General features: G+C 33.5%; 4 protein-coding genes across 10 annotated transcripts in view; 1 reads left to right on the forward strand and 3 right to left on the reverse strand.

Annotated features, from left to right (window-relative positions):
• The window catches only part of Crag (DENN domain-containing protein Crag), a 10,625-nt gene extending 3,976 nt beyond the window's left edge, over window positions 1-6,649 (reverse strand). Inside the window, exons 1-14 of one of the 4 annotated variants that reach the window (XM_089077066.1) lie at window positions 5,523-6,649; window positions 4,882-5,425; window positions 4,114-4,713; window positions 3,414-3,997; window positions 3,089-3,329; window positions 2,741-3,011; window positions 2,552-2,643; window positions 2,230-2,480; window positions 1,970-2,140; window positions 1,770-1,898; window positions 1,388-1,634; window positions 1,151-1,301; window positions 689-892; window positions 64-291 (exon numbers count right to left, since the gene is read on the reverse strand). In XM_089077066.1, coding sequence (XP_088933192.1) covers window positions 64-291; window positions 689-892; window positions 1,151-1,301; window positions 1,388-1,634; window positions 1,770-1,898; window positions 1,970-2,140; window positions 2,230-2,480; window positions 2,552-2,643; window positions 2,741-3,011; window positions 3,089-3,329; window positions 3,414-3,997; window positions 4,114-4,713; window positions 4,882-5,209 — 3,497 coding nt within the window. In that variant the 5' untranslated portion in view covers window positions 5,210-5,425; window positions 5,523-6,649. Of the gene's footprint in view, window positions 1-63; window positions 292-688; window positions 893-1,150; window positions 1,302-1,387; window positions 1,635-1,769; window positions 1,899-1,969; window positions 2,141-2,229; window positions 2,481-2,551; window positions 2,644-2,740; window positions 3,012-3,088; window positions 3,330-3,413; window positions 3,998-4,113; window positions 4,714-4,881 lie in introns of all 4 variants that reach the window. The other 3 variants (XR_016139319.1, XM_089077067.1, XM_089077068.1) reach the window with 3 other exon arrangements.
• Window positions 6,650-7,912: 1,263 nt separating this feature from the next.
• On the reverse strand, window positions 7,913-9,358 carry LOC105427702 (exosome complex component MTR3). Its single transcript, XM_011639603.2, has 4 exons — window positions 9,123-9,358; window positions 8,591-8,844; window positions 8,304-8,450; window positions 7,913-8,233 (listed from the first exon to the last, which is right to left on the reverse strand). Exons 1-4 carry the CDS (start codon window positions 9,268-9,270, stop codon window positions 7,934-7,936), a joined length of 849 nt encoding a protein of 282 aa, XP_011637905.2. The 5' UTR covers window positions 9,271-9,358; the 3' UTR covers window positions 7,913-7,933.
• Window positions 9,359-10,092: 734 nt separating this feature from the next.
• Window positions 10,093-11,502, reverse strand: Det (baculoviral IAP repeat containing deterin). Of its 2 annotated transcripts, none has more exons than XM_011639491.2 (4): window positions 11,257-11,502; window positions 10,892-11,092; window positions 10,699-10,819; window positions 10,093-10,315 (listed from the first exon to the last, which is right to left on the reverse strand). In XM_011639491.2, exons 1-4 carry the CDS (start codon window positions 11,265-11,267, stop codon window positions 10,202-10,204), a joined length of 447 nt encoding a protein of 148 aa, XP_011637793.1. In that variant the 5' UTR covers window positions 11,268-11,502; the 3' UTR covers window positions 10,093-10,201. The 2 variants fall into 2 exon arrangements, with proteins under 2 accessions (XP_011637793.1, XP_011637709.1); XM_011639407.3 differs by having other exon boundaries at window positions 11,305-11,497.
• Window positions 11,503-12,030: 528 nt separating this feature from the next.
• Girdin (protein girdin) lies at window positions 12,031-20,877 on the forward strand. Of its 3 annotated transcripts, none has more exons than XM_011639130.3 (23): window positions 12,031-12,600; window positions 12,746-12,834; window positions 12,914-13,223; window positions 13,331-13,444; window positions 13,529-13,716; window positions 13,991-14,072; window positions 14,132-14,310; window positions 14,389-14,515; window positions 14,597-14,720; window positions 14,810-15,144; window positions 15,242-15,523; window positions 15,586-15,692; window positions 15,776-15,967; window positions 16,065-16,203; window positions 16,267-16,449; window positions 16,623-16,910; window positions 17,144-17,344; window positions 17,939-18,084; window positions 18,217-18,309; window positions 18,415-18,478; window positions 18,653-18,761; window positions 18,838-18,938; window positions 19,026-20,877. In XM_011639130.3, exons 1-23 carry the CDS (start codon window positions 12,550-12,552, stop codon window positions 19,290-19,292), a joined length of 3,771 nt encoding a protein of 1,256 aa, XP_011637432.2. In that variant the 5' UTR covers window positions 12,031-12,549; the 3' UTR covers window positions 19,293-20,877. The 3 variants fall into 3 exon arrangements, with proteins under 3 accessions (XP_011637432.2, XP_011637588.2, XP_011637512.2); XM_011639286.3 differs by having other exon boundaries at window positions 19,056-20,877; XM_011639210.3 differs by having other exon boundaries at window positions 14,810-15,138.
• The last annotated feature ends 4,745 nt before the right edge of the window (window positions 20,878-25,622 follow it).

A 25,622-nucleotide genomic window follows, 5' to 3' on the forward strand; every position in this document is an offset into this window, starting at 1 on the left:
GTTCTCTGGCTACAGACACGATGTGTATGTTATTAAACTAAACGCACAAAAAAAATATCTTACCCGAAACTAAGTTTAAGACTAGATCCTAAGCTAGAGAGGCTGGATGTTACACTATCTTTATTCTGAGACCAAAGACTGCTTATTTCCAGTCTCTCCTTTTCTCTCTCCTGTTCCCCTTGTTGCGCCACGGAGTGAGGCATTGTCTCACTCCTCTGCAGATGCCCACCCACTGTCATACCACTTTCATCTACCGCTTGATGAAACGTCGCACTACGTGGGAGGATGTTGCTGTAAACACACATTTTAGATACAAAATGATTTTCTTGTACTTAAAATCATACATGTATGTGATTTTACGAAATGCATCTTCAAAAATCAAAAAGCATTTTTGACGCAACTAGTCTCTCCACAAAAAAAGTACTTTCGTTGTGTAAATGTTCACAATTACTTTGATTACCAGTAACAATTAAATCTCCCATTAAATGATTGCGAATTATACGATTGCAATTTTGTGTATTTTTTTTTATACGTTTGTATTTCGAAAAATATTTATATTTTTAATTATAATAATCATAACTTTTTCGAAAATAATATGCGGTATGCATATACTTTTGAATGTTGTTTTTAAATCAGATATTTATATTAATATTTAATTCAAGCGAATACAATATGTAAAATATCATACCTTCTAAATAAGAGCGGCCCTCCTGGTCTCTCTTCAGTCGTATTATTTAAAACCGTTAAAGTACTTGTTGAGCAATTTGAATCATTTTCCTCGGAAGGTGACACAATCGGTGTTTCGTCATTAATGAGAGCACCCAATGGGTCATTTTCCGTAACTGGTGTGCGTATGGGACTTTTTAATGGCGATTCGACACTGCGCGTTAGCCTACATGGAAAATATTACATCTACATAAGCCTATACATGCAAATTAGCATTATAAAATTTAACTGTAAAAAGACGAAAAGATTATTTATATAAGATTTAACAATGACAGAATAGTCTACACAATGAATACTCGTTTGTGTGCATCCCCGCTACTGTAATACTAATGAAACAATATAATCTAAAAGAACAAGCGCTTCCAGCATGGAGCAAACTTGAGAGCAACACTAATATACAAATCCTAAACATATAATAAAATACCTTGGATTACTCGGTGTTTGTTCCAATTCGTCCGTTTGTAACATACTTAGCGTTGTTTGATCTTTCACTATACTATTCTGCCGAAGAAGCTTAGTTTTTAATTCAAATGATCCGAATCCGGGTAGATCCGACACAGAACTGCCTTTAGTGGCTGCCAAATAAGAAAAAAGATTGTTATTTAAAAAAGTAATATAATTGAACTATCATATTATCATATTAAATTATTAATTAACTCACAATCACTATGTGCAGCTTCAGTATCTTGAGAATGGGAACTGTCGAGACTAGACCGAGAAAGCGCATGCTCCATGCATTCAATCTTATCAGCGGTTAAAAAGTCCATATTAGAGCTCAATCGTCTTTTAGCACTCTTTTTTCCAGCCTTTTTAAATAGAGCTGCACCAACGATGACATTCCGTAATTTGTTCCACATTAACTGACTTGAGTTTGTCATATCGGAAGGCCAAGTTGCCTCCAGAACAGCCTATAAACATATCAAAGAGAATCAACTAAAATAACTAAATTATTTTTCAATATAATTATAAAAATCTTTAAATAGTTTTACATTTTTTGATTATAGTATTTTATTTGCTAATTTAAAAAATAATTGACAATTCACCTTATTGTAAAATCCGTATGTTAAAGCGTTAGGTTGAACGCCACTGCGTTTCATATGGAATAATAACTTTACAGCTAAAACTGGTTGCCCATATACGCCACAAAGTTGCATCATAGCTCTGTAGCATACCTGAAGAAATAATCAAATAAAATATGCCTTTAAAAATAATAAAGCTATCTTTAATATGAAAATCGTTATACCTCTTCCATAGGATCAAGACGTAACTTCTGCATCTTGACTAATACTTCATAAGCCTGATGCAAAATCGCAGCAGGTTGGTTAGAGACTTGTAACATGGCTGGTAAATGCAGAAACCAAAGACTATGACATGTACCGAGCAGGCATCTACCCCATCTATCCGGCATCGCAGCCTGAAAAGAAGAGAAAAACGTAACAAGAAATCAAACATGCATATTTGCTTGTGTGAAAAGATTTTTATATAGTCAATCGTTTCATTTACTTGTTTTCGAGCCATCCTTTGAGCAACTTTGATTTCATGCTTTGTTCTACGAGCCATAGGACTCCCAGGTACCATACCAAAGGCACTTAAAGATGGATTCTTTAAACAGAAATTCTTCTGAGGCCTCATTAGATCCGGATTCAATTTGAACGATTTATATATTATTGGTGTTTGATTTGTCCCTGCTTCAGGTGGAGGTATAAATACTGTACGTTCACTGTGTTGAGATTCATCTAGTTCCAAAAGAGTTACTGAAAATCATACGAGAAAAATTACGATGCATGTATATATTGTACAAAATAAAAAATATATTTATTCGTACCATTTTCCTCCTCAACTCGTTCTGTACATTCATCGAAAAACGCTAACCCTGCCATATCCATATCAGATACGAAACTTCTCTCTTCTATGAACCTATAAAATTTATATTTTTATTAAGATAAAATTTTATTAAGATTTTATTAAGATAAAATTACAATTGAACAGAATGGATAAATATAAATTAATTTACCTAATAAACATTTGCGTTCTGACGAGCATGGTGTAAAATTTAGCATGGGCTTTATCACGGCTTCTCAAAAACGCTTGAATATTAAATAAACTTGTCGGATCCGTCGTTCCTACAGTTGGTGCTTTCGTAATCGGTAACAGATAGCTTCGGTAACCTTTGAGAATTGTTGCCATGAATCTTAAGAAAGCATCCTGTATTTCGAGTTCTAAAGCTTGCTCCTTTCGTTTTTGTTGAAATTCTCTGTCCACACTAAAGTCTTCATCTCCTCTATCTGATATAAATAACAAAATGTTAATATTAGTAGATAAAAAATAACAGTAGAAATAAATAAATAAAAAAACAGTATACCTTTCTGAGAACAACTAGTTTTTCCCCACAAAATTATCTTAGAGGACAAATGCTCTAACCAATTTCTGAGTTGTCTGGCTGCCTTTTTAGGTAGTAATTTAACATTTAAATATTTTTTATCATCGCATATCGCTATGTTATTCGTATCCAAATTTACACAGTTGACATCAGAAGGAGGATCATATAAATCAAAGAACCTTGAATCCACACCGATCAGAAATGGCAATGGCGCATGCAATACCTATAATTTAAATTACATTAGTTTCTTTTTCATTTTTTTTCATTTGTATAATAAAAAAACTGGTATGTAAACTTAATATGTTACCTCCGCTAATCCTAAAGGACACAATGGTATGTAAGGACATTGCCATTTGAAAGGAAATAGAATCATAGCAATAGCCTCGCTCACAGAAGTTAACACATCCGGGCGTAAAGAGTGAACCAGTATTTTCTGTTCCGTTAATATTAGTAACAATATCAATAAACAATTATCAGGTCCCAAGTTTATCAGTAATTGCCTGAAACTTGCGCCTGATCTGGGCAGCGCTAAATCCTCCGGCTGAGTCAAGATCAATCTATCCTGACTACTGAGCTGTACCAAGATTCGTGGGCGTTGCGGACTCGGAAACGGTATATCACATAAAAAATACGAGATATACTTCTCGATTGGGACATTCTGCGGTTTGTTGTTCACCATGCGATGTAGAAAAACTAAAAACTTCTCGAACGTGTCAAAGAATGGCCAGTGAGACAGTATGCATATAGATTTACTAATATTCAGTGATTGGCTTGCAGGATCTGTATACTGCAATCTTTCCAATTCTAATATACTGAGCTTCTTGAGTATACCAGTTCTCTTAAACATCTTCATCTTTACTTGTGGCTTATCTTTAGTTATTTCCATATTATCTGTTGAAAAAAGGAACAAAATAGAGAGAGTATTGTGGAATATATGTTATATATAAATTCACAATTATAGAAAAGTCAAAAATTGTCCAATTAAGTTAATGAAATACATTTTGTACCACTATTTTTATTATTCTCGACTGTGTCCATAATTTCCTGATTATTTTTGCAATTTGGAGTATCAGGCTCCATTTGAAGCTCCTCGTAAAACGTTATTGCTGAACCATATATTTTTTGAGCAGCATCGGCGACCGTTAGGACGAACGTCGAGAATACCGGTTTCGGTTTGCATGCTACTTTAGGCCAACATTCTATAGTCGCACCCATCGGTAAACAAAACATGGCGACAGAATTAGGAAAGACGAAACTGTTGTAATCCACCATGGGATATTTATAGAGTATCGCCGGTTTAAACGATACTAAATTAGCGCGATTCATAGATTTCTTGTAGCACAAAAACACATCGCTGCCTAGCATCCCCTTGTTCAGATTTTTATTAATAACACAGAATGCGTGCGGCGGGCTTTCCCCTTTATTCGTCAAGATAACACATATGTCTGTGACCACAAGGGAATTGCAAGGCATCTTTCGACTCGCTCGTCTATATGTTACAAAAATTTTCGAAGTAGAATTATTCACATTTGCGACATGGCCCTTAGGGGTTTCTAATACCATTTCAGCATCTTGCATTATACGTTCTTTCCCATCATATATCACACCTATAAAGTAAAACATCATTTAGATAATACAACAATATAGAAACAACATGGAAAATTATTAAAAATTTTGTTAATTAGAATATTTAGATTTTATAATTAAAATCGATGCGTCACACATCGTTTCAAAATGATTGCCTCATGAATCCTCGATTTCTTTGATTTTCTTACCAATATCAACCAATGGAGGTTTATCTCGCCCTCTTCTATAGCACAAGTAACACTCATTTGTCCGTAAACTCCCATGATTCAAGTCCGCTGGGAAACCGGATACAGTATATTCTAATAGTGTATATTCCTCCGGACAGTGTTCTCCCAGTGCAGGGAATATTACGGCAAGATCCGTGATAGGTGGTGGCATATGCATATCCTTGAGATGAGTGCCTTCCTGACACCAATCCTCCAACTTATTGTTAGCTTCATTGTCCTCGCTGAGCTCATCATCCTGACCAGGTAGACCGGCGATAACAAAATAATCCGCTACCCTTCTGTCGTCCATATTTCCAAGAAAATATAAAGTATCAGAATATCCAAGCTCTCCTTCCGGTCAAGCCTTATCTTCGATACGCCTCATATCACTTGCGGCACCAATCTCAACAAACTTTTGGCTTTCTGTACATGGCACTGAACTGATTCTATTCTGAAGCACTTCTTCTCGCGTATGCGGCACAACAAAACAGCATACAATATCCACTTGAGGATTTGGTAACTCTCCCTATATCGAAATGATCCAGACTGAATTAATTAATAAGACTCTTCTAGATGTGGAATCACTGTAACGTACATACTCCTTTGCTCTCTTATAGGCTTACAATCTTATAAAAATATTTTGACTATCCGCTGATAAGTGTCCGCCGTAACGGTGGAGTATTCCTCGGCGCTGGTCTGTGTTATTGCTCGGATTGATACGGATGAAACTTGGTCGAGTCGTTCGAGCGCGTCGCAGAGGATGATCGTTCCAAATCCTCCTCCTCCTCCTCCTCTTTCGTTGGCGTCCTACCGGGAAGCGACGGAGATCTCGAGATCGTCGTTTGCTCCTTTCACGGGATGAATGTCGGCGTGGTTCTTCGCACAATTTCAGGCGCGTCCTCGCCATGCATCCTCGCGTCCCTCCCGCGGATTTAATGTAAATAAAAACACCGAGGGCGCGTTCCTCGCCGGCGCGCTCACACGCGGACGTCGACGTCCGCCGGATCGGTCGGCCGTCGTCGCGATCGCATCCCTCCGCGACGGGATATCCGCGCTCTCCCACAACGTGCTCTCTCTCTCTCTCTTTCTCTCTCTACCTCTCAGAACGGAGTCATAGGTTAGACGTCACGCACACGCGACAGTTACACAAGTAACTGTCGCGGATGACGTTGTCGACACAGGCCCGCTAGACACGTGAATCGCCGTCCCCGTTCCCGTTCTCCACGTCGTTGCTCTCGTCGACGTCGTCGTCGTCGTCGCGTGTCCCGTAACGGTGACGCAGCGACGTAACTGCGTTGTTGTGTCGTCGTGACCGGAACGCGCCCGCACAGAGATCGGCGCGCGGTGTCAGATGGCCATAGCCGTCCCCACTGGCCGCTAGCAAAATGGCCGACGATCGGTGGCGCGGCGGCACCTTCGACGAAGAGATTTCTGTCGCGCGCAAAACCGAAGTCAGGACACGCGGGTGTCCGCCTCCTGTTCCTCTAACCGCGTACGATCGCGGCGACTCGCCTCGCATCCTCCACTCAACGATCCGCGAGATCCTCCGCGTGCTGACGCCGCCGTGCGCGCGTCATGCCCCCCTTTTTTTCCCTATCTGTTCTGTTTTTTTTTATCGCTCGTTCTTTTCTTTTTTTTCTTTTATTGGAAACACGTCAGCTCCCGGGGATCATCCGAACCGCCGGGAATGAACAGGTGAAAATGAGAGACGGGGTTTTGGACGCGTGACGCGCAAGAGTCGACTACGAACCCATCTTTTACCGCTCCGCGCGATCCACGCAAGATGATTGCAACATCCACGCGCGTAGCCTCGGGCCGTCGAAGAGGCGACAGGCAATCTGAGGAACTCGTTATAATATATCTAACGATATCTTAATATAACGCGTGATAACGATACTCATTTTTCTTATACCGCAGTTGTTTGGTCTCCTTTATTAAGGATATATATGTATTTTAGATCTCTTTTTTTAACTTTCAAATTTATAATATAAAAAAAATTATGAAACTTAGAGATTATTTTAAATCGCATTTCAAAATAATACAAAAAAGTTCAGCGGCGATTTCAGAATCTGGATCAAAAATTATTTATATAAATAAGTAAATATATGCTCTAATGGAAATGTAATTAAAAAATAATACCATACATCATTTTGAATACTTATATATAAAAAGATACTTATATATAAAATTCAGATTTTTCTTTGTCATTACTTCCTAATTACTCTATTAAAGCAAATTTTTATTTTATATTTAAATAATTGTTAATCCAGGTTCTGCCGCTGCAAAATTTTTTTATATTGTACTTTTAAATATGATCTAAAATAATTTATAATTCTTTCGTTATTTTATCATTGTAAATAAAAAAGATATAATATATTCTTAATTATTGTTAATTATTGGACAGAGAAAATATTATTTAATACTATTTAATGTTTTCAAAACAACAAAAATATTAAATAATATTTTTAGTTTTTTTATTTAATGAAGTAAACGTCTTTACATTTTAGTTTTTTTTATTTAACGAACAGATGAAAATTTTGTCGTTTTTTTTTATCGAATTGGAATATTGTAATGAATAGCAAATATCTTCTGCTTTACCAGCAACATTGTTCACATTTTTCTGAAAATATAGATAATATGTTTAAAATTAGTCTGCGTTGCACAAGTTCACAATGTATCAACATTCTGATTTTTTATCGTGGGTTGCAACGAAGACTCGATAATATTCTTTTCATTACGTGCTTTCAGGATTTCATCATTTCTTTAAGACGTCACAGTATATAATTATTTCATTTTAAACGCAAAAAAGAACAGAAAAATAGCCTGTATTTATAGTTGATAAATTGATAGCTATTTTTTTTTTAAGATAACTTCTTAAATAGGTATAAGTACATATTAATGAGTATAAATAATATATCGATAATTATCTATAGTTGGTAAAGACGCCAGTAATTTTCTCGATCAAATATCAAGAGTACTAACAAGAAAATGTCATAAAGATATAAACAAGGACTTAAAAATATTTATATCTTCTTTATTTCTCATCTGTTTTTTTGTTGTTCGGACGAAATGCTTTAAATACAGTTTTTACGAGACATTGTTCTAACAAAGGACAGATATCTTTGTGCATTTTATTCAAAAGGTCCATTGAATGTTCAATAGTATTCACATCTACACTTCCTACTACGAATATTTCGGAAATTTGGCCATGTTGTGGAAGAGCAGCCTGCATTATGATTCCATGATCGTCTGCTGTGCCTGGTTCAGTTTTTGTAGAACAAAAAGTTTCTTCTGTGTCTGTTGGATCCACTAGATATGTTTGTTTGCATATGCCCTGTTGAAAGCAATGTAAAATATTTGTTACTATAAATTTCCTTTAAAAATTTTCATAATTGTTTACTCACAATGGTAGATGCTGTAACTAAACCAAACATTGGTACTCCAGCGTTTGCCAAAGCCAAACTAGCTGCCATTATTGCTGCAGCCAATGCAGATCCCCCATTGTCAAGAACTATTGCATAGATATCAACTTGAAAATTAGGAAATTCTTGCTGAAAAAAACACATGTGACACAGATTAATAATTATAGCCTTAAAATTGTATACGAATTGTTGATTTCAAGAAAATTTTTAATATCTTATTTTCAAAGTATTTAAATGAATAAATCTGTGAATAAAAAGAAGATACATACTAGACATACTGCTGGTTCTAAAGCTCTTTGCATTATCAGGCTATATTCCTTCTCCTCTGCATCTTGTTGATGTAGCTTCCGTTTGTGATGAGAAAAAGGTGCAAATTTAAACTCACAGAATAATTCTCCTTGCACACAATAGCCAGTTTTATTTGGTATCTCTCGAGGGTCAAATACCGAGCAAATGACTTTGGTGTCACCCATCTCAATATAAGCCGAGCCTTTTGCCTGACTGACTATGCCTGTTTTCATAACTGGAAATAAAATTATTCTTATAAATTTCAGATATTAATTTTTGAGAATGATTTCGATCCGAAATTCTCATTAATTTGACTGAATTAAATAATGTAGACTTGTCATCCATGGTATATAATTTAATTCTTATGTTAAACAACAAAATTAACACTTTTATTCAGCTTAAGATATTGCAGATGTTTTTTGGCTGATAGTAAATAAAGTTCGTCGAAATTTAATTGAAATCTCTGAATCAAGTATGTAAATACACGTGATATAACCTCAATTTTAACCTTACATATATTTCTAAGCTCGTTATTCGAGCGGCCATCGTGTCTTTTTGGAGCATTAGGTTGTATCCCATTGTCTTTTACTTCGGAATGAATATAAATGTCGTATGGTACAGAAATGTCCGGACCGTTAATCCGTTTCTGATCAATCGGCATTGTATATACATACACAAATTTCACTCTTGAAAAAGTGGAGGGCCAGTTTTAGCGCTACTTGAAATTGGATTATCGGCGAATATGGATCACGTGACGAAATTTTAAATTTAAATTTTTTTGCGTGCATTATAAAATTAATATAATATGAGATAATTGTTTAAATTTTTAACTTCCAAGAGATCATCAGCTTTTAATAATATCTGATTAATTATCAAAGTAATATAATCATATTATGCATCTTTCATCGTATTGTTTGCGGTTTATTTTTTGATTATGCATTGAATTTTTGAAATAGATATTAATAGAAATGACATTTATTTAACCAGAAACATTGAAAATATAACAGATCAATATTTTCCTAAACCACATAAAACTTGTTATATTTTATAATTCATTTGTTCAAAATTTATTTTAATGTACACGATATTTCCTCATTTTATTATAAAAGATATTGTGATAGATAAATTTGTTGTTTTATGAACATGTGAATATTTTCCTTCAAATAATTTTATTTGAACTATATATTTTACATACTAATTTCAGAGAGAGATGTTTTTTCAAAAGTATAAGTATTTTATTCAGTATTTTTTTCAATTTATTTTTTCATCTCATTTTCAGTTACAAAAGACAAATTTTGCCAGATATCTTGCCATTTTATCACTTATAAATAAAAAAAACTGTTCAATTTTAGATTTATAAGATAATTATAAGATAATTTTTTCCTCAAAAACCAAGTCATATATTTTTAATGTTAAATATCTTAAATATCTAATTCTTAAATTAAAAAAGTAGACAAACTAAATAAGAAAGGAAAAATTCGAATATGCTTACTCATTATATTTTTTTAAAAAAATGATACAAAATATATTAACATAATAATCCCTATAACAGAAAGGATATCGCTATACCATACAATATCTACAGTAACAATTCAGTCAGTACTCTTTTTATTCTTTTGTTGTGATATTTTATTTACAGATAGTTCGCTCTTTAATTGTTCTACTGCATCTTTCAGTATGGTTATATCTTTATTTATTTCTTCCATCTGCAAAACAAATTTGTAAAACTATTACAAAACATAAAGCAAATTAAATAGACTGGCTATTTTTTAAAAACACAAATTATTTATTAAAAACACAAATTAATCTGATGTTATAAAAGCATGATTGTACCAACAATAAGATAAAATAAAATTCTAACTAATATAAAAGTTCAAATCACAACATGAAATTTCAAGAATATTTTAAATTAAACTTGAATCTAGATTGTACTAATAAATTTATTGAAATTCATTTTAATATTTTGTTTTTTATTATGAACAAAAAAATTACAAATGTGCCATATGCCATATTTATAGTACTTAGAATTTATCCATCTTCTCCATTTATTACTCCATCTTATTAGTATTGAATTAAAATATATACTTACATATTCTTTTATCGTATATTTTTTATATAAATCATACAATTCACCCACGGTCCATGCTTTTTCATCTTGCTTATTCAATTTAACAAATGGACAGGTAGGATTATGCTTTACATGTTCATTCCTGCAAATTTTTAATTTTAAAATTTTTGCTGATCAAAATAACGATTATATACATATAAGTCATTTAACATACCATGGATCATCATTTGGTTCCCAACCATCAAGTTGTTTGTTACAGATAAAACATGCAACCAAGTCTGGCTCGTCGTTGTTCCCGATAACATAAAATCCAGCTGCAGCCATACAGTCAGCATTGCATTTGTTAGACTCGTTGAAGGGCCACTTGTCAAATGTTTTCCTCCTGCTCTGCTTCCAAAAGAAGGAGGTAACCCCTCTAAAGACAAAAAAAATAACCTAATCTTTTTGTATATTCTTGCTTTGAAAATTTTAGAGCTTGCAGCGTCACGTATTTACTTCTAGTAAATAAAATCGAAGCATATAAAACCGAATTCAAAAGTAACAAAAGATAAATCTGATGTCTTTTAACAAATACATTACATTGTTTTCATATTATATATTCCAGATTTATTTTGAGCGGACACTCACGGTAACTCTATATTGCGATTCATCTCGTTCGGGTAATTAATTGATTTCACTGATATTTATGGAGAAATAAGATTCTTCGTCAAACTCAACAAGATTCACAACGTTCACTATAGGCCGCTGGTTATCATAAAGAGAATGAAACCGAAAATTCAAATTAACCCTCTTACTTTCGCTTGTAATTGTGTTCGAAAACGCAATTTTATAAAACTTTGGCGGCGTCCACCAATCGTATGTGTAATGTGGGGAGAATACTTGATTGTGATTGGCCCATTCTTACAGCCTACTGCCACGATACCGGTTCTTGCCTTTAGATCTTCGTTGAATGAAGTGTAGAAACCAATCATAATAAAGAATCACTGAACGCTCACTGATCTGTTTTCTCTGCTAAACGCAGCCATTGGCTGCGTTCCGATATTCACTGTAAGTACTGAAAATCTATAATATACGACCTGAACTATATATTTTCAGTACTAGCAGTGAATATCGAAACGCAGCCATTGTAAAACAGGCCTAAAGACCATTGCACGAAAAAAAATTTTTATCGTAATCGTAAGACGTAAGCAAATTGATCTATCAGAGTCGATTATTTTTGGACGAGTAAAATAGGCTAAAACTCCGATTAATCATTTGCTTATGACTTTACAATTATGACTAAATTTTTTTCTCAAATGCAGTCTCCAATGTACGCGTGCCATTGGTCATTGGCATGCGTTTTTTACGCAATTCTATCCGAACAGACTCGTAGCCGGTCGCGTTCGCGCGACGCTCGCCATGATCGCGATCTTGCTGTTTTTGTTATGAGAACGATCAGCTGTGAGAGTCCTGAAGATTTTCGTTGTACCGGCTACTCGACCTCGGTGCGATCGAAGCGACAGTGAGACGGTAACATTCCCTCTCATTCCGTGCGAATGACGAACACCAAGAGGTCGAGTACGCCGATGATCCGCACGTCGTCCGCAGTCGAGCCGCGTGCGGCCGTCCGTCGACGTGATCGTGCGGCGATTTGAACAACTGCGCGAACACTTGGTTTCCGCGTGCGATCAACCTGATCCCGAGAAGGGATCGTATACAGTTTTCAGTGAGCTTCGCCGAGGAAGATTCACGCGGTAGCGAGAAACGGCGTGGTGACGGTCTCCAATGATACTGATTTTCCTTCACGGCACCTCGTCGTGGGAAAAATAGCATCAACGTCGTCACACAGATGAGAACTGTGTACACGCACATCTTGCGTAAAGATCTGCGAAAATGGCCTCCTCGGAGATCGACGACTTCCTGGCGGGACCATTGGTCACTTGGGTTAGTTCTTTCGGTTGAGAAATCTAGATGTTTTCTTATTAATACATGAGAGTAATGCGTTGAGATTGTTTGAGTTTATACTGCAATTCTATTCGAATGGAATGTTAATTATATACTCTTAATTATATATTCTTTGTTGTTTTAGTTTGCTAGTTGTCTGGAGAATCCCAATGTATTGGCGAACTATGAGGACTTAGTGGATGGTGTCTTGTTACATAGCGTTTTTTTACAAATGTAGGTACATAAGAGGAAACATTGAATTGTTATAACTTGCCATTATGATGATTTTATATTGAAATATACCTATTCATAGTAATCCAGAACCACTACATGATGAAGTAGCACCATCCAATGGCAATCCTGTTATTCGTACAAAGAACTTAAGAACTGTGATACAGAATATGAAGCAATTTTATGAGGAAGAGTTGGATCATGTAATTTTAAAATTACCTGACATTGCAAACTTGGGGAAGGAACCAGAGTTATATATAGCAGATATGAAGTTATTGTTGTTGTTGCTTCTTGGATGTGCTGTTCAGTGTCCAAACAAGGAGAAGTTTATCACCAAAATAAAAACTCTACATGTTGACATGCAGCTTGCGATAGTAGAGTGCATTAAACAGGTATTTAAAATATTAATTTTTAAGTGATTACTAAAAGTGAATATTATTGAAATAAATTATATTAACGTAATTGAAAAAACAATTTAAATAAATCTGGGTATACTCAGGTTACAGATCATCAGGATATAGTTATCACACAAGATGCTATGGAAAACGCAAATATGGGTTATCTATTTATCCAAATAAAAAAATGGATACAAGAATTGGATTTATATCGGGAGGTATGAGCTAGTCTTTTGTTGGATGATTATCTTGTTTGGAACTATTTACAGTTGTTTATATGATGTTATATTTTATAAAAATAGAAATGGAGAGATACAGCGCTGGATGATAGTATCGAAAGAAATGATTCATCTATCAGTGCAGAATCTGAGGAAATAAGTAAAGTGCAACAATCTCATCCTGTTGCTAAAGCGGAAAGAGAAGACAGTCATCATTATGCGGTTGAATTGGCTGACTGGAAATCTAAAGTTCGAAAACAACGTCAAGAATTGTGTGTATTTTTTAAAAACTCCTAGCTCTTTATTGTATCATAGAATGTTATTGTAAATCTTTATTATTTACTTCATTATAAATCTCATAAAACTCATAAGAATATAAATGTTATGAAAGGATAAGTAGAAAATTCAGAAACATTTATATTTTTATATTTGTTATTTTTAAATATTTGTATTTTTATATTTGTTTTATCAAAGAATTGTTTTTTGTTAATTGTACTGTGTAATTTGTATTGTGTTATAATTTTTATTTTTACATAAAACTTGCAGAGAGGAAAAGACGGAAGCTCTACTCGAATGTAAAGAAGAACTGGAGCATAATAAAGCGTTACTTATAAAACTAAGACAAGAGGTAACATATATTAAGCAATTTATATCTTTATAATAAATATATAAAATCTGTAATTTTAGAACCAAGAATTAATGCATGAAGCTCGCACTGCTAAATCATACAGGGATGAATTGGATGCTGTAATTGAAAGGGCGGATAGAGCAGATCGTTTAGAAATAGAAGTAACACGATACAGAGAGAAACTTACAGACATTGAATTTTATAAAACTCGGATAGAAGAATTACGTGAAGATAATAGGTATGTAACATTAATAGATTGTCTTTTAATATTATATTTTATTGAGATATGTAACATGATTTTTATTATAAATTTAAGAGTTTTAATGGAGACCAGAGAAATGCTTGAAGAACAATTAAGTTCGTCAAGGAACAGAGCAGACAAAGTATTGGAACTTGAATCTGAAATTATTAAATATAAGCAATTACTTAATGATATGGCCTTGGTAAAAACATTAAAAATTTTATAATATGAATCTAATAATGTTTGTAATAAAATATAGTAACAAATTGAAAATAATTTATAGGAACGTGCTGCTGACAAAGAAAAATATCAAGAACTTGTTGAAGAAAATACACAACTGCATCAATTAACGAAAGCTGCTGCTAGTGAAGCTGCATTAGCTGGATCTAGTGACTCTGAAGAACCAGGTAATCTCATGTTTCAAAAAATTGCATTCGACTAGTTTTTTCTTTATTAAGATGGTTAAATAACTGTGTTTGACTATTTCTTTGTTCAGTACACAATGATAACAGACTGTCCGAACAATTAACGAGTAATGCTCAGACACGAGCATTAAAATTAGAACTGGAAAATCGTCGTTTAAACACTTTAATCGATTCTCTGAAAGAAAGTTCATTCCATGAAAATTCCACTCGTGTATTAGAGTTGGAAAAGGAAAAGAAAAAACTTTCATTGAAAATTGAATCGTTGAATGATAATAAAGAGAGACTTGTACAACAAAATACCGACTTGGAATTGGTTTGCAAACAAGCATTGGAAGAAAATAAAAAGCTTCAAAATACTCTTAAAAATCAACGAACATCTTTCGAGAAGCAACAACAAGAAGTTCAAGTATGTTAATTCACATATTTTCTAAACAGTTTGTCTCGATATTAATAATGATTATGTTTTCTTATATCTTTGAATTCTTATATCTTTTTTATTTTAGTCTCACCATGTAAAAATGATGGAACTGGAAAAAAATTATGATACTGCGGTGAAAGAGAAGCAACGTGTTCAATTATTATTGGAAAGCGTGCAACGACGTGCTGATGAATTAGAACGCACTTTGGAAACGGCAAATCAAAAAGTTGAGGAATTAAAGCTTATCGAAAACAATATTAACGATATTAATACCAAATGTCTTAATCTCGAATCAAAACTAACAGCGACAGAGAAAGAAAAGGATGCCGCTCAACGTGATATTCATAAATGCAGAGAAACGATTGAGGTGAATATTAATTTTTATGTGATATATTTAATATAGGCAAATAATTTTATGTAATATTTTAGGAAAAAGATGTAGCCTTAGATAAAGCAACAAACACAATCGAAGTCTTGGAGAGAAAAGTAGTACAACTTGAGCAGGAGTTACAGGATTGTGTTACACAGATATCAAGGTACGTTTGAAAAAATTGATCGTTTGTATAATAAATCATTCTCGGAATAATTTCGAATATTATGAAATTTATTTTTGTTCTAGATTGCAAGAAATTGAACGATCCAGTAAAGAGCTCGATTCACGAGCTGCGATTGATAGAGAAACTTTAGAGATACTTCAATCTAATCTCGTCGCAGAAAAGCTAAGCAATCAACAATTATACACAGTTTTGGAAAAACTTGGTCTTAGCGATAATATATTGTTATCTCAACCTCTAGATATTATATTAGAAAAGTATGGATAAAAAATGAGAGTAATATGTGGAAAGAGATTCATTTATATATATATATAAATATATATATATATATATAAATTAATTTAATTGTTGCAGAATTGCCCAAATACCAGAGGTGATAAATCATATTAAAAAATCATTTATATCAGAAAACAGCGAGGAAATGATATCTGAGTCTACCGACAAGGAAAGCGATGTTAATGAGACTTTAGAAACTATGATAGAACCTTTAAAGGTATTTACATTTAGAAGATAAAGAATTATCGCATGTGTGTTATAATTTATTATTCAATTTCAGCAAGAACTAGAACATTTGCAAGTAAAATTATCCATGTCTGAAACAGCAATGGAGCATTTATTATCTGAAAATGCGAAACTCCAGGTTCATATAACAACATTGCAATCGCAAAGCAATTCGTTAACCGCGCAACATACCGCGTTACAATTGGCCAATTCACAACTTGTCGCAGAGAAAGAAGAGGTATCTAGCTATCACTCTGATTTTGTAATTTTTTTGTTTTGTATAGTTATAATGATTATTTATTATCATTTATGTTTATTTTATTTTATTTTTTTTAAATAAAATGTTATCCATATAATCATGATAACATATATGTGAATATATATTAATATAACATATTTATGAATATTTAGCTCCTGAAAGAACGCAGCACACAGCAGAATGTATATTCTGCGCTACTTCACGATCAGAATACCTTACAATCATTGCATGAACAATTGAACAATGAATATGAAAATTTACGTCGCGAGCGAGATACGCTTAAGTCGAATTTAAGAGACGTGAAGAATGAGAATAGAACATTGCGTGAGACTTCTGAGAGACTAGAAGCAAGAAGTGAAACGCTACAATCTGAACGGGAAGCCTTGATTAATAACACAAAAAGTTTAAATAATTTGCGCGGGGAGCATTCAAAATTGAAGGTATTTATTTGCAAAATAAAACTTGAATATTTGATATATATATATATATATATATATATATATATTTATTTAATATTTAATATATATATTTGATATATATTGATACACATTGCATTACATTTGATATACATCTTTATTTAATATTACCTATATAGTTTTATTTTATTTATAATTAAAAATAAAGATTCTAATGATGTTATAATATGATTCTAATGATGTTATAAATATTCTAGGACGACTTTAGAAATTTATACACTGCGAGTGAAAGATTGAAAGCAGAGTATAGGAATTTGCAAGATGATTACAGAAAGAATAAAATTGAAATGAATCGTCTCAGCTTAAAACAGACCGAGATGCAGGGTGAACTTAGTGTTAAAGACGAACAATGCTCGGATTTGAAGTTAGAAGTCAATAGCCTTAATGAACGATGTGATGTATGGATATGATTTTATAGCAATATTTTAACTTGTTAAGATTTGACTCCTGAACAGCCATATTTATGACATCATAGATGTCGAGAAATGATGTGCAATAAGCTTCTTGCACGATATAATTTTTTAATTTGTTTATTATTTTTTAGATATTCTTAAAAAACAAGTTTTGTAATTTTGAAACCTGCAAAATATCCAACAAACAAATGTCTGCCTGATATATTACGTAGAATCATAAAATAATTTCTAAACTAACAAGTCGTTTTTCAGCTGTACATAGGAAGAGACAGTTAAAGTCATGGTCGCTTGAGCATGACTGAAAAATGACCTGTTATTTCAGGAATTATTTTATACTTCTACATAATAGATGGAACAAATATCTTAATTTTCCATATATTTTATAAATTTCAGGATGATATTTTTAAGAGAAAATTAAAAAATAAAATTGTATATTGTAAGGAAACTACTGCACATCATTTTTCATTTCATTCATATGTCATAAAACCGGCTGCCCGAGAGAACCAAGTCTTAATTATAAAAATTTCATAGAATGTATGTTTCATAATATGTATGTTTTTTCTATCTTTTTTTTTTTAGATGCTATTAGAAATGAACTCTGGATTAGATAATGACAGACGTTCTTTAATGGAGCATATAAGCTTATTATTTACGCAATACCATGAACTTTTAACACATTCGCTTCAAGATAAGGAGCATTATCACATGGAAGAAAAATTATTCGCGTTAGTATAAAAAATTATCTTTATTAAACATTATATTTTACACATTATATAAATTTTTTATACATTACATATCATTATATATGTCATTATTTCTTATTTATTATAAATTTTATTTTATAAATATATTTGCAGAGATAAGGTTAATCATTTGTATAGACAAAAAGAGAAATTAGAAGACAAGATTATGGAGCATTATAGAAAATTAAACAGCTGCACTACTAAGAAGTACGTTCAATAAAAAGTTGTATTATTTAATCTCTATATCTCTTTTAAATTATATGAAATATTTACTTTTATAATAATTATTATGTACATGTTTTTAAAACATAGGAAAGGTTTTGGGGCTAGTTTAGTCCGCAGAGTCAGGAAAGCTGGATCAGAGCTACTTAATAAGGTAAATAAAGTAATTGTACATAGTAAGTATATTATATTTTGTGTAATGTGTCTTTATATTTCCTTGTTAATTGATTTTGTTATCTAATACAACCAATATCTTCATAATAATTCAAATAATTGTTAATGATTTCTATAAACGAGTTAATGCAATAATGGTAAAATTATTTAATAGAATCGACGTTCGTGGGCCGAAGATTCCAAACAATCAGACAGTAAAACATATGAATCAGACACAGGTGGAAATGATTCAGATGCAAGCACCGATGACTACCGTTTACCTGGTAATGTTTTAGAATAAAAGAGATGATCAATTATTAGCAATATCAATAATATAATTTGCAATGCAATTTTATTCAGGACCGAGTAGAGTTTTTGGATCAGATGCGCTTGGACATGCTGGAACCAGAAGAACGGTGTATTACACTGACGATTCCCCACCATCGTCCACTTCTTTACCAGTAAGCAAAAACTCTACAAAAATAATAAAAGTAAAAAATCTATTATATCGGAAAAATATATTTATCGAGGAAATTTTGGAAACGCAGACAGACAGGTTGCTAAGTGAGTCCTTTCAGGAACAAGGAGACAACGTACACACTGCACAGATGGAGACGAATTTAAAACCAGAAACGCAAGTCGAGTCACGCCCTTTTTTAATCTACAATAAAGTATCGGCGGTCATAAACGAGTCTAAAAACGTCGGTAGTAATCCGATGAAGGACGCAACGCAAGATGAAGCATTTACGGAACCTCCCACTGATAAAGAGCCAAAGACTGGCAGTCCGATATGGTATGAATATGGTTGTGTATAAACTTCCACATCTTTTTGATGCTTCCATTAGTAACGTTTGAGATAAAAAGAGGGGAAGAGAAAAAAATGTAGTTTTATAGATACGTAGTTTCCAGTTTACAAGAAAACATGTGTAAGCATCCCTCCATCGATTTTAATGTATACTTTTCTTTGTTAGTTAATTAAACGCACATAGTTTATATTCTACATCAGATGAAAATTAACGCAACGCGAGTGTATACTTGCTCAAAAGGGGATCGCAATTACCATCACAGAAAGTATTATATATACTAAAGATTTATATTTTTTAGCTTTAGTAAACAAACTGCCGTAATTAATATCGCTCCAGAAATTACAAAGTAGACTTAAGAATAGAGCGCCTACGAGTTCCTAAAAAGCTGCTTGTGTTAAGATAAGTCGAAAATATCTTTTATCATTGACTCAATTTGAAAAATTTTTCGTGTGATGTGTTTTTCTTGACTTGTATTTTAAATTCAAATATTTTTATATAAGATTTCGATAATAAATTCCATTTGATTCTCGAATAAAAGAGATATATAGATGTAATTTGTAAAAAATAAATGATCCTCAAGAATGATCGTAAAAAAATGAACCAATCAAATTACAAATTAATTAATTATAGTGCTTTATTCTATTTAATGTTTAACTATTTTTGCACATTTATAAGTACAATATATACTTGTCCAAGTTTTTTGTTATGCATTCACAGCTATTTAACGCCACATACCTATTCAACACATATAGATAGAATTCTTACATTTATATTCTTGAAAATATAAGATAAATAATTGTTCATTTTTTTGTAGACTAATATAGTAGACATAAGCTTATGCTAATAATAATAGCATAAGCATGGCTGGATTCCATATATGCGAATAAAGCGCATATGTGCGCATTTATTTATAAATTCATGTCATATATACTGTAACAAAATGCGCGTATATGCGCTTTATAGAATTCAATCTATGTATTTGCTTACCGATTACCTCTTTACCGCTCGACTTATCACATCGATGTAAGCTGAAAGATTTTAGCTAATTATTTTCTACGTTTTGATAACTTATACTTTTATAATATAATTGCGTATGTATTAAGTATAGATATAGTATCTATAAATCATCTGTCTTGAAGTTTTGTCACACAAACATTTTGCACAGGAACATAATTGAGTACTTAACGATTCAGTATTGAATAACATCTTCTATTCTTGCCATTCCCGAGCACTATCTTCTGACATGTCTTCCTACAAAACAAGATACGATCGTTATGATCGTCGCGTGATATGATTTGTAATTACATTTTATTACATCATTGCATGTTAAATAAAAAAAAGCACTTAAAGTGATACAAGTATTTCTATTTAAACTTGTTCCATTTAAATTTATTTTAGATAAATAACGGTAAGTTACAATATTAAAAATATAAAAAAGTTGAGTATTTATATTTTTCTCTTCTCACCAAAAATAGAATTATGCAGAAGATGTATATGTGTGTGTGTGTGTGTGCGATAATGTTTAATAATATTTAATAAAAAATTAAAAAATTAAATTTTAAAAAAAGAAAATAAAATTTTACAAAATATAAAATCAGTTTATTGTTTCAAGTATATTTGTAGAAATAATTTTTCCTAATTGTAATTTATATTATACAACTTTTATTACATTCGACAATTCGTTCAAAAAATATGGACATCATATTAGCAATCTCACTTGGTTATAGCAACCTCATGTTATTGCTTTTCTGTAGCCAACTTCACGTTTATTTTACCATGTATAATATAAAGTTGGATATATATAATCTTCGTACCAACAGCGAAATTGCAAAGATTAAAGTTTGCTATTGTATTATAAGTCGGATAGTGTCGACAACTAGTGGTGATAAATGTAAGTATTGATAAATCATTTAAAAATTATAAATATAATTTATTGATAAATAATTTAAAAATTATAATAAATATAACTTGAAAGAAAATAGATGATTATTTGAACAACATAAATTAAAAACTGCGTTCAGTTTATATCAAATGCATCTATTTGATTTTATTTGTTAAACATTAATACATTTGTAGAAATCTATGTATTCAATTATTTTTTGTTTTCTTTATAGCGATATTCTATTTTAAAAATATCAATTACCTTTTAAAATATCACTTCTCTCTCCCCCCCCCTCCAAAAATGGAAAAATTCATGATATCTTTCTGATGGAGAGTAAATTTTATGTTTTATTAATATTAGTATGGTTTGTCAGGATTTATTAAATCTCAAAAAACCAATTAGAATTTATTACAATTTGTAAACGCTATTTGTAAACGCTACATTGCAACCTATTAAAAACATTTCTTATTTTCTTTTTTCAAAATTGCATGTGTAGTCAAGAAAATCTTCGAATGTCGAGATAAGATGCCAGTAAAACAATTTGATCCTCGCGTGACTCGTGAAATGAAGCAGCTGCGATACCGCGGCATCTCGAACAAAAATCTCACGCATAGTAAAATGTTTGCCAGTTGCCGATCCCCTCGTTTTTCTATTGGTTTTTCTGCTGCATTAATATGTTCTGGTCAAAAAATTGTCCACCGCGCGACCCCTTTCCCAAATGTTTCTCAGGCCTCTTCCTCACCCCTTCGCAGTCTTTCTCTTTTGTAAATTTGCATATTTCCAACCAAAGAACCATGCTTCTTCATTAAGCATTCATTCCATTAAGCACTCTTTTTTTTTTATGCGATACGATTATATTAAGATCCTAAAATTCGCATTTGTGTCACGCACATAGTGTTGAAGACGCTGCTTTTTTGTTGAAAAGAAAATGTTATACGAAGTTACGAAAAAAAAAAACTCCTCAATTGTCTCGAAACAATCGAACTTTAAAAAAAGGCTATAAAAATCGAAGTTTGCTATCACTTATCATGTTAAATTAATAATTTTCATATTATTGTAATTTCTTAAAAATATCATTTCTTTCCTCTACGCTTTATTCACCGGTCAAAAACATTGCACAATCCTATTTTGTTATTTTTTTTGAAATAAAGTTTTTAGCAAATGATTGAAATAGTAAAAATTAATTCAAGAGATTCAAGCATAAAGATGTTACGTGTTACATAAATATAAATGATACTTTTATGCGTGATACTTTTAAAACGATTTCATTTGATATCTCGCACAAGTGACTGATTCATATAATTATTTGAGTTCAATGAATCGAATTTGATACACTGGAATCACTCATATGCACATATACACATTAGATACATCTCCATATGCTCTGATTTTTTTTATAAGAATTAGAGCAATAAACATTTGAGAAAAAGAGGAAGCAAAATACATTTTAATTTAAAAAGAATAAAAGCGAAAGCTTTGATACATATTTGATATAAAGAGACGAAACATAATGGAAGAAATTAAACTTATTTTTTATTTAAATAAGTAAAAAGTCTTTTAATTGAAAAGAGAAGTTAATTCGACATATTCGATGTATATATATATATTTTTTTTTTTTTTTTAACGCGAAATCATAACTAGATTAACGATTTTAAAATCATCCCCTTTCCAGTACGAATAATGGACTGTACTCCGTATAGCGAGGAAATCAAATTATCTAACAATTAACCGGTGCATCCGCCTTATAATGTTCATGCAATCACGCGACGTAAAGCGACGATCGGTCTCACGAGTCGAGCGTCCGGATCGCTCTATGCAAATTGCGAATGAGCGAGCGAGCGAGCGAGCGAGCGAGCATCGCGGCGCCTTTGGCTTCTCCCGGCGCTCTCTCACCCTTTCACGGATTACGGAGCTGTTGCAAAAAACGTCCGCCTCGCAGTAACGGTCTGCCAGCAAAACCTCCCTTTCCGCCTTGCTTTTTCTACGTGCGAAAATAAAAGTCTCTCGCGCTTTTCCTACCGGTCCGGGGAGAAAGGCTGCGAGAGTGGGGGAGGAACGGGATCGGTGGACGGGGGGGAGGGGGGAGGGGGAGGAGAGGGTGAGTGCAGCGCGAGGGAGAAGAAAGCAAAAATAAGAGAGACAGGAGGGTATAACGGGGGTTGGCGGCGGTCTGGCGGTCTGGGAGGCGGCAAAAAGAATCGTAGCGATGTCGGCGAAAGAAGGAAAAAGAGCAGTCCATGAGAAGCGATGAAGGGGCGGCGAAAGGAAAAGGTTTGAAAGAGGGGAGAAAGAGGGAAACGGTTGAGAGGAAACCGAGATTCCGGGATGCAAGTGAGATTTCGAAAAATTTACGTTTTCGGGATCCCGCGTTATTATGCTGTCACATGTATAATTATGTCACGTGTCTTACGTCTGAAAACTGCTATGCATTGGAGATGAAAGGAGATTCGTATATTTTTCTAGTATTTTTTCTTCAAAGATTCGAAAAATTATTCTATGTTTAACTTTGATATCAATTTAAAACGTAACACGCGATGAGATGTCTTCCCCTGCGAAATTTTAATTCTGAGATCCCCATGAGTGAATTCCCATCACCAAAGACAAAATCATATTACCTTGAGCCTGCTCCATCGTGCCTACCCTTTAACGTACAAATGCCAAAACGTACGCTCCAGGGAGAAGCGGAGGGCAGGAAGGAAGACCACGGATAGGACGTGTACTTTGTAGGGTACCGCATGCCGGGGGGGTTCGGGTGCCACCCTGCAAAAATGTCGGTTCCTCGCGCGCAGATAGCGGGGTAAGGAGACCGCATATCTGCAGGGGTTGCGCGATGCAACGGCTGAGAGGGGGGGGGGGGGACGAGAGAAGATGGGTTTTTATGACACGGTCCTCCCCAACGTCTCCTCTCTCCTCTCACCCGTCTCTATCTCCCTCCACATCCCCTCATTCTCGGTGGCAGGGACGGTGTGAGGCAGGGGCGCGTTTTTACGATCATGGCCAGGGCCAGGGAGGAGCTTATGTACACCACGATGACACCGGTAAGACGAGCGGTTGGGGAGAGCGGAGGGTGGGAAGGGTGGGGAGGGAGGGAGACATCACGGTTTTCGCGTCGCTCTTTTCTGGACCCCTGCGTGCCGGAGTCCGCACGGAATGCGATCTCCGACCGATCCGCGAGGCCACGCCTCTCACGTGGCTGCCGATGGCTCGTCGCGGGATCGGCGTGACCTAACTGGATTTTAACCCCCCGGACGGGGTACGAGCCGATGAGCAATGAAGCTGATTATAGCCATCGCCGTCGGGCGGGAAAGAATCGCTCTCGCTTCTCGATTCGGGACCACATGCATCGTGCGTTAATTTTTAACTTTATCCGCACAATCTTCGTGATAAACGAAATGTATTTTACGAATGGAATGTTCATTCATCGTCAAAAAGCGAAACGGTCCTTTCTTTATAAAAATTTGATTATACACTATATATATGTCTCTTTACTACGTTTTTGCAGCTTATCGTTGAGGGGAGAGGAGGAGTTTTAAATTTTTTAAAAGAAGAGTTATTATCATTAATACGATTTTAATCATGAAGAAATATGAATTCAGTTTTTCTAATGTTCAAATACATTAAAATCTTTCAAAAAGAGTTATGATATATCTAATTTTTTCATTTTAATCGAAGAATTAAAGTCGATAAAATTTAATTGAGAAGTAATTGAAAGAATTTGAAAACGCGGTATTATAATTAACGTGAGAACCTAAATTAATTTACGGCGTTTAAATATTTTCTATCGTTATTTTATTAACGCTTCAGAGACTTTAACATAAAAATCGAACAAAAGCTATTGCCCGTATCTATGTCTCGATCATTGACGCAATTAGTCTTGTTTACTACGCTTCGTCCATGACATACAGGGTGTCCTAGTTTTACGGTCTTTTCTTTCAAATGTATATCCCTCTTAGATCTGTATTTTTTTTGTGATCGTTAAAAAGATGATAAATTATTGAAGTTACCATGTATATTATCTTAGTAATAATATATTTGCATATACACATTTTTTACCAAAAGGTTACTAAAAGAAGAAATTTTCACATTTTAATTTCTACTACATTTTAATTTCTAATTTCTTAAGTTCAAAAAATTAATACTTTTTATTTGTTAAAGCGGTTGTAATTTATAAAAAGTATATATAAAAAAGTTACTATAAAAAAGTTTACAAACACACATATACACGCACGCACATACAAACTGAAAATTTCGGTATTATTTCAGTATTTTAGGCATAATGAAATGCCAGACAGAGTCGGAAGGAATAATGTGCGGAAAGTCCGATTTCTTAAAGTGTCCGTCGGTCGAATCGTTCGTTCTTTCGTATCAGCTCTCTTCCCTATATTTTTCTCCTTCGAAATTATTCTTAAATAACAAATATCTTAATTCTTAAAAATAAATACAGTTTCGGAGGAGAA

Source organism: Pogonomyrmex barbatus, unplaced genomic scaffold, assembly GCF_055798465.1.
Source record: "Pogonomyrmex barbatus isolate J1 unplaced genomic scaffold, ASM5579846v1 scaffold2, whole genome shotgun sequence".
NCBI classification, from domain to species: Eukaryota; Metazoa; Arthropoda; class Insecta; order Hymenoptera; family Formicidae; genus Pogonomyrmex; species Pogonomyrmex barbatus.

Coding starts and splice junctions, on each gene's coding strand:
- Det (XM_011639407.3), bottom strand. CDS start 11,327: ATGAATCGCAATATAGAGTTACC. Junction 11,093..11,304: donor AATCGCAATATAGAGTTACC/GTGAGTGTCCGC, acceptor TTTTGTCTTTAG/AGGGGTTACCTCCTTCTTTT. Junction 10,820..10,891: donor GAACCAAATGATGATCCATG/GTATGTTAAATG, acceptor AAAAATTTGCAG/GAATGAACATGTAAAGCATA.
- Girdin (XM_011639130.3), top strand. CDS start 12,550: ATGGCCTCCTCGGAGATCGACGACTTCCTGGCGGGACCATTGGTCACT. Junction 14,311..14,388: donor GAATTACGTGAAGATAATAG/GTATGTAACATT, acceptor TATAAATTTAAG/AGTTTTAATGGAGACCAGAG. Junction 18,085..18,216: donor ATGGAAGAAAAATTATTCGC/GTTAGTATAAAA, acceptor ATATATTTGCAG/AGATAAGGTTAATCATTTGT.
- LOC105427702 (XM_011639603.2), bottom strand. CDS start 9,270: ATGCCGATTGATCAGAAACGGATTAACGGTCCGGACATTTCTGTACCA. Junction 8,845..9,122: donor TAACGAGCTTAGAAATATAT/GTAAGGTTAAAA, acceptor TTTTATTTCCAG/TTATGAAAACAGGCATAGTC. Junction 8,451..8,590: donor TAGAACCAGCAGTATGTCTA/GTATGTATCTTC, acceptor TGTTTTTTTCAG/CAAGAATTTCCTAATTTTCA.